This window comes from Rhincodon typus, chromosome 27 (genome assembly GCF_021869965.1).
Source record: "Rhincodon typus isolate 14 chromosome 27, sRhiTyp1.1, whole genome shotgun sequence".
Lineage (NCBI taxonomy): Eukaryota > Metazoa > Chordata > Chondrichthyes > Orectolobiformes > Rhincodontidae > Rhincodon > Rhincodon typus.
This window is the reverse complement of record NC_063358.1, coordinates 14195055-14203077: the sequence shown is the minus strand read 5'-3', so window position 1 is coordinate 14203077 and position 8023 is coordinate 14195055. Positions and strand designations below refer to the sequence as shown.

At 40.3% G+C, this 8023-nt stretch overlaps 1 protein-coding gene across 2 annotated transcripts in view; it reads left to right on the top strand.

Annotated features, from left to right (window-relative positions):
- cnksr1 (connector enhancer of kinase suppressor of Ras 1) overlaps positions 1–8023 on the top strand; it is a 77210-nt gene that overhangs the window by 47181 nt on the left and 22006 nt on the right. For both annotated transcript variants that reach the window (XM_020526848.2, XM_048613016.1), the window contains one exon: positions 7439–7635. In XM_020526848.2, coding sequence (XP_020382437.2) covers positions 7439–7635 — 197 coding nt within the window. The remainder of the gene's footprint in view (positions 1–7438; positions 7636–8023) is intronic.

Below are 8023 nucleotides of genomic sequence, written 5' to 3'. Positions count from 1 at the left end.
TCTCTCTCTCTCGAGCTCTCGCCCTTTTCTCTCTCTCTCGAGCTCTCGCCCTTTTCTGTCTCTCTCTCGAGCTCTCGCCCTTCACACTCTCTCTCTCTCTGTCTCAAGCTCTTGCACTTCACTTTCTCTCTGTGTGTGGGAGGCAGATTTCAAATGTTTCCAATGACCAGCTGATTGTGTACATACTCCATTCTGTTTTGCTCACCAGCATGATTTGTATTAGGTACTGATTTACTGCACATGTGATGGCTAATGTTAGCTGGTTATAATAACATACTCCTGTGACCATAGGTTTGGAGAAAACATGATCTTGCATATGAAAGGTAACTTCCTTCTTAAAAATGTTTATTTTTGATAAACCCATTTTAAGTTTTTCCAATGTTACTGCACGAGGTTACCATTCGTTAAGTTTTTGGTTATGCATATGATTTGAATTAAAAACCTGAATTGTAACCTTACAAGTGCAGTTTTGAGAGCATTTTGACTACAATTTCTCAATTGTTCCCAAAGCAGAAACACTACCTCAGTTTTTTTTTTTGGCATGGTAGCTGTCTTGTTCAAACCGTCCATATGCATATGAAATTGCAGAGGTGAGGTGAGAGTGAGAACCCTTGACATCAAGGCAGCATTGAACCAAGTGTGGCATCAAGGAGCTCTAGTAAAACTGCCATCAGTGGGTATCAGGGCAAACTCTTGCTGTTTGGAGTCATATTTCATACATAGGAAGATGATTGTGCTTGTTGGATCAATTATCTCAGCAGGATTTCCTCAGGGTATTGTCCTAGGCCCAACCATCTTCAGCTGCTTCATCAATGACCTTCGGTTCATCATAAGGTCAGAAGTGGGGACGTTCGCTGACAATTGCATAATGTTCAGCACCATTCACCCCTCCCCAGGTGCTGAAGTGCTCCATATTCAAATGCAACAAGATCTGGATAAAATCAAGGTTTGGGCTGACAAGTGGCAAATAACATTCACATCACACAAATGTCAGGCAAAGATCATCTCCAATAAAAGACAAATCTAAATACAGTCCCTTGACATTCAATCGTGTTACCAGCATTGAATTCCCCACTGTAAGCATCCTGGGGGTTACCATTGACCAGAAACTCAACTGGACTCGCCACATAATCACAATAGCTACAGAGTAGATCAGAGGCTATGAAAACTGCAGCAAGTAACTCACCTTCTGACTCCCCAAAGCCTGTCCACCATCCCTAAGACACAAGTCACGAGTGTGATGGAATACTCCCCAGTTGCCTGCCGGGTGCAGCTCCGACAATGTTCAAGCTTGACACCATCCAGTACAAAGCAGCCCTTTTGATTGGCACTACATCCACAAGCATCTACTCATTCCACCACCAACACTCACTAGCAGCAATATGTAATGTCTACAAGTCGCACTGCAAAAAAATCACCAAAGATCCTGAGACAGCACCTTAGAAATCCACAACCATTTCCATCTAGAAGGACAAGGGCAGCAGTTACATGAGAATGCCACCTCCTGTAAGTTCCCTTCCAAGCCACTCACTATCCTGACTTGAAATATTTCGCCATACCTTCAAATCTGGGGATTGGGAGTATTTTAGAATTCAGCGAAGGATGACAAAAAATTTTGATCAAAAGGGGGAAATAAGGTATGAAAGTAAAATTGTAAGGACATAAAAACTGATCGTAAAAGCTTCTTTAAATGAGTGAAGAGAAAAAACTTAATAAAGATAAGTGAAGATCTCTTTATAGGAAAAGTAAGGGAAATTATAATGAGGAACAAAGAATTAGCAAAGAATCAAACAAATACTTTGGGTGGTCTGTCTTCACAAAAGAGAGCACAAATAACCTCCCAGATGTATTACAAAACTAACAGTCCTATAATGATGGAATTGAAGGATATTGGTATTAGGAAGAGAATGATGCTAGGAACCTAATGGAGTTAAAGATTGACAAATCGCAGGGCCTAATAATCTACATTTCAAAGTACTAAAGGAAGTTGCCCTGGAAATATTAGATACATTGGTGGTCATCTGAAGCAGTTCTTACAGATTTGAAGGTGGCAAATGTAACACCATTATTTAAGAAGGGAAGGAGAGGAAAAAATACAGAATAAAATCCAATTAGCCTAACACTAGCAATGGAGAAAATGTTAGATTCTATTCTGAAAAAATATGATAGTGGAACATTTGGAGATCAACAGGATTAGACAAAGCCAGTGTAGCGTTATGAAAAGCAAATCACGCTTAACAAATTTACTGGAGTTTTTTGAGGATGTGATAAGTAGAATTGATAAGGGAGAACCAGTGGATGTGTGGTGTATTTGGATCTTCAGAAGGCTTTTGATAAGGTTCTTCAGAAGAGGTTAGTGGGCAAAATTAAAGCACATAGAATAAGAGGTAATAAATTGACATGGTTCAAGAATTGGTTGACAGACAGAAAACAGAACGGGAATAAATGGGCCTTTTTTTTCAAGTAGCAAGCAATGACAAGTGAGATACCACAAGGATCAGTGCTCGAGGCCTCAGCTACCCACAATTGTTATCCCTGGATGAGGGAATCAAATGCAACATTTATAAGTTGGCTGATGACATAAAACCAAGCAAGATTAAGAGTTGTGAGTGTGATGCAAGGAGGCTTCAGGGTGATTGAGACAAGTTGACTAGGTGGCCAAACACATAGCAGGTGCAGTGCAACATGGCTAAATATGAAGTTATACACTTTGGTGAAATAATACAGAAAGGATTAGAGGGTTTGAGCTATAGGGAGAGGCTGAATAGCATGGGACTTTTTCCCCTGGAGCATCAGAGGCTGAGGGGTAACCTTATAGAAATTTATGAAATTATGAGGGGCACAGTAAGGGTGAATAGCCAAGGTCTTTTTCCCAGGATAGGGGAGTCCAAAGCTAGAGGGCATAGGTTAAAGGTGAGAGGGGAAAGATTGAAAAGGGACCTGAGGGGCAACTTTTTCACACAGAGGGTTGTGTGTGTATGGAACAAACTGCCAGAGAAAGTGGTGGAGGTTGGTACAATTACGAAATTTAAAAGGCATCTGGATGGGTACATGAATAGGAATGGTTTAGAGGGATTTCTTTTTTCTTTATTCATTCACGTTATGAGGGCGTTGCTAGCTAGGCAGCATTTATTGCCTATCCCTAATTGCCCAGAGGCCAGTTAAGAGTCAACCACATTGCTGTAGTTCTGGAGTCACATGTAGGCCAGACCAGGTAAGGATGGCAGTTTCCTTCCCTAAAGGACATTAGTGAACCAGATGGGTTTTTCTGACAATCGACAATGGATTCATGGTCATCATTAGATTCTTAATTCCAGATATTTATCGAATTCAAATTCCACCATCTGCCATGATGATTCAAACTCGGGTCCCCAGAACATTATCTGGGTCTCTGAGATGAGAAAAAATATCTCTGAACATATACAAAAAAGATAATTTTTATTTTAGATTTTAAAGACATTAAGGGGTATGGACAGAAAGCAGGAAATATGGCAATGAGGTAGAAGATCAACTATAATCATATTGAATGGTGGAGCAAGCTCAAAGGGCCAAATGATCAACACCAGTTTCTATGTTTCTTGAAACAAAAGAGGAAAACTATCAACTAGGCTCAAGTTAAAAATTTGACGGATACTAAACATCTGGATTTATGCAGCTACAACTCTTCTTTGAAAAAAAAAACTCAACACTATCCAGGGTGGAACAGTCGCTTTGATCAATGAATGGAAAACAAATGCGTTTGACTGAGGATGGGTGATCTGTTCTGCAAGTTATTTTGCAGTAGGTGCTGAAGTTTAAAAATTATCATCTAACTTGTGAGAATTTTGTAGCTTCCTTAAAAGGCAGTGGATGCAGAATCTTTAAATGTTTTTCAGGCACAGGTAGATTTTTAATGACCAAGGGAATTAAAGATTATTGGGGAATGTGTGAGAGCGCAGAGCTGGGGTTAAAATCAGATCAGTTGTGATCTTATTAAATGAGAGAACAGTCTCAAAGTGCAAGGTAGCCTGTTCTTGTTCCATATAAATGATTTGGTTGTGAACATTGAAGGTATGGTTAGTAAGTTTGTAGATGACACCGAAATCGGAGGTGTAGTGGACAGCAAAGAAGGTTACTTCAGAGTACAACAGGACCTTGAACAGATGGGCCAATGGGCTGAGGAGTGGTAGATGGAGTTTAATTTACATAAATGTGAGGTGCTGCATTTTGGAAAGGCAAATCAGAATAGGACTTATACACTTTATGGTAAGGTCCTGGGGTGTGTTGCTGAACAAAGAGACATTGAAATGCAGGTTCATCGTTCCTTGAAAGTGGAGTCACGGGTAGATAGGATAGTGAAGAAGGCATTTAGTATGCTTGTCTTTATTGGTCAATGCATTGAGTACAGGAGTTGGGAGGTCATGTTGCAGTTGATCAGGACATTGATTAGGCCACTTCTGGAATACTGTGTGCAATTCTGGTCTCCCTGCTATAGGAGGATGTTGGGTAGGCGATGGCCTAGTGGTATTATTGCTGGACTATTAATCCAGAGACTCAGGTAATGTTCTGAGGACCTGGGTTCAAATCCTACAGTGGCAGATGGTGGAATTTGGATTCAATAATAATCTGGAATTAAGAGTCTAATGATGACCATGAAACCATTGCTGATTGGTAGGAAAAAACAAATGGTTCACTAATGTCCTTTAGAGAAGGAAATCTACCATTCTTACCTGGTCTGGCCTACATGTGACTCCAGACCCACAGCAATGTGGTTGACTCTTAACTGGCCTCTGGGCAATTAGGGATGGGCAATAAATGCTGGTCCAGCCAGCAATGCCCACATCCCATGAATGAATAAAAAAAGACTTGAAAGGGCTCAGAAAAGATTTCATCATCATCATAGAATCCCCCCAGTGTGGAAACAGGCCCTTCAGCCCAACAAGTCCACACCAAACCTCAGAGCATCCCACCCAGACCCACCTCCCTGTAACCCACTAATCTACACATCCCTGAACACTATGGGCAATTTAGCATGGCCAATTGACCTAACCTGCACATCTTTGGACTGTAGGAGGAAACCGGAGCACCCAGAGGAAACCCACGCAGACACAGGGAGAATGTGCAAACTCCACACACAGTCGCCCGAGGTTGGAATCAAACCCGGGTCCCTGGTGCTGTGAGGCAGCAGTGCTAACCACTGAGCCACAAGGATGTTGCCAAGGTTGGAGAGTTTGAACTATAGGGTGAGGCTGAATAGACTTGGGCTATTTTCCCTGGAGCATCAGAGGGTGAGGGGTGACCTTAGAGAGATTTATAAAATCATGAGGGGCATGGATAGGGTGACTAGACTAGGTCTTTTCCCCGGGGTGGGGGAGTCCAAAACCAGAGGGCATAGGTCTGTTTCTGTGCTGTATATCTCTGACTCTGTGACTAACTATCCTAATCTTTCGTAAATGAATTAAATAGGCAATATGTTTCTGTTTTTTTCCCAGAAATTTAAAATAGCCCTTTACACATTGTCAATGACAGCTTCTGATGTTTGTCTTAAACTAATTGCGTTTCACTCAATTCTTTTAAAAATATGCTGGAACAGGGTTAGAGAGATCCTCTATTTTGAATTGTCAAATTCAATAAAAAAAGGAAGGCTTGTCACGCAGGAATAAATCCGTACAATTTTGTTTGCCAGGGTCTGTTCTTCAAAGGCACTCACCACTCCCTGATCGAGAAGTGTCTGGCATAAAGAAAAGGAAATTGGGCTTTTTTCACTAAGAGCAAGCCCTTGCTGACCTTTCTCCCTCATCACCATACCTGTGGCCTGGGATCTAGAACTGCCATTCAATAGACTTTGCTGCACTGTGATTACTGGCAACTCCTGGCAAGAGATAACTCTGACCAGGGTCCTTGATTACAAGGAATGGCTCACCTCTGCCCTGTCAAACTCTCTGCCTTAGTAAAGAGTGTGGTAGGAGCTGTTTGACTATTTTTAAGGAAGACATAGATGCTTTTTAGACAAGGAAATCACTTTAGTGTTATGAGGGGTCGCTGGGAACGTGGAATTCAAAGCGCAAACATATTAGCCATGATCCTATTGACTGTCAGAATGGCCTACTTTCTCCTAGTTTGTGTGTGCGCAAATTCCTGAGCAGCACATGGTGCAGCAGGTCTTCCTAGAAAAAGATGACATGAGGCTCTTGCTGTATCCTGTGACTTACCATAAAATTCTGGTCTATAATTGCTCTTAACTCCTTTATAAGACAAACAATTCTAGCTTTCATAATCCCTCTGCATAAATGACTCCCCTCAGCCCTGGCATCTCTCCGGTAAGTCTCTTATGCAATTTCTCCAAAGCCTTGACATCCTTTATGACATATTGACAAGTGCTTACACACAACTGAATTTTTTTTTTCCATCGCCGAAGTATTGACATCTTTTTTTAAATGTGGTGACCCAAATTGGAGATAATAGTCTACTAGGGTCTAATCAATGATTTATTTTAAATATAACCTTTTGGGCTCTGTTTGTAAAGCCAAAGATCCCATCCATGTCTTGAATAGCATCATTAATTTGACCTGCCACTTTCAAAGATTTATGTAGTTGAATCCCCAAATGCTGTTCTATTGTTCAGCTTATATTGCTAATCCTCATTCTTTTATCAAAAACACACCATCTCCTATTTCTTCTCATTAAATTTCAACTTCCAAGTCTCTACCCAATTCACTGAGTTCCTCCTTGAGGAAATCCTGTTGTGTTACCCTGAATTGCAATGATTATCCTCTGCCAAATCCAACGATATCACCTTGAGAGAATTAATCATCAGGACCGCACCCTGCCCAGGCTACTTGGTGTTATACTTGAATAAATGCAGTCTTGAAATTGGTGAGCTGTTTAGACTTGAAGCCTGCTTTGATTAAATTTCATTGTTAATACTGCTCACCTTTTTATTTCCTGTGTCTTTTTACTACATGAGCTAAAACAGTTGTCTACTACTTAACATGATATGCATTTATCTGTGGGGTAGATTTTTATGTTCATTTATGTTATGAATGGTAATCTGGAAGATTTGATCACATCTCCTTTACAGAATCCAAAGAATTTAAAAGGGTAGATAGACTGTTTTAATATGACCTGCAGCCAAAAATGAGTGATTACCTGAAATGTTCGAGCAAATTCCCTCATCCACAACGATTAACCTTTGTACGCAGGGTGTCCTATATTGACAGTATTAGACATTTTGGTTGCATTGATAAAGATAGGTTAAATATAATTCAATCTTAAGAGAACAGTGCACTGATATTACAATTTGTATTACCTTGCCTGGTATACATATTCTGTAATACATTGTACATCCAACTTTTATTCTATAATAATGCAGTATATTATTGGCGTCCACCATTCTGTGTTATGTAACTGAGTTGCTATCCCAGTTTGTGTTAAGGCTGTGCGTATTTCGATTTTACAGGTGAGCACATGCAAGTAGCAAGTCTGATGTCTGAAGGGTGCAATGTGACCTCATGCAATGGAGAAGAGCTTGTGAGTGATGGGACATTCACTGCACAATCTCCAATAATTCAGCCTTGTAATGTTGAAGATAGAATGAAATATGATTCTGACTGTGAGGGAAGGCCAAGATCACCATCAGCAAATGATGAGAGAGCGGTGAGGACCATGTGTTATGCTGTGCCATTGTTTACCATGAAATTTGTTTACTTTTTGTTTAAGGAGCATTTAAGTCAGTCAGTCAGTCAGTATAAGCAAAAATAATCTTGCAGAAAATAATAAAAAAAAACTTTGATATAATGTGATGTTAATATTAAACTCTCCCAAATCAGCAGATGTTCATTGATCTGCATGGAATTTCTTTGATAACTAAATGGCCCATATGTAGATGCAACAAAGCCTGAACCACGTACAGGCTTGCGTGGAAAAGCTGCAAATATCATTCACCGGTACCAGAGTATGATCATCTCCAACAAATGAGAATCTAACTGAGGCTCTTGAAATGAAATTACATTATTATAATAGTTTGAGTCTTTCACCACCAACA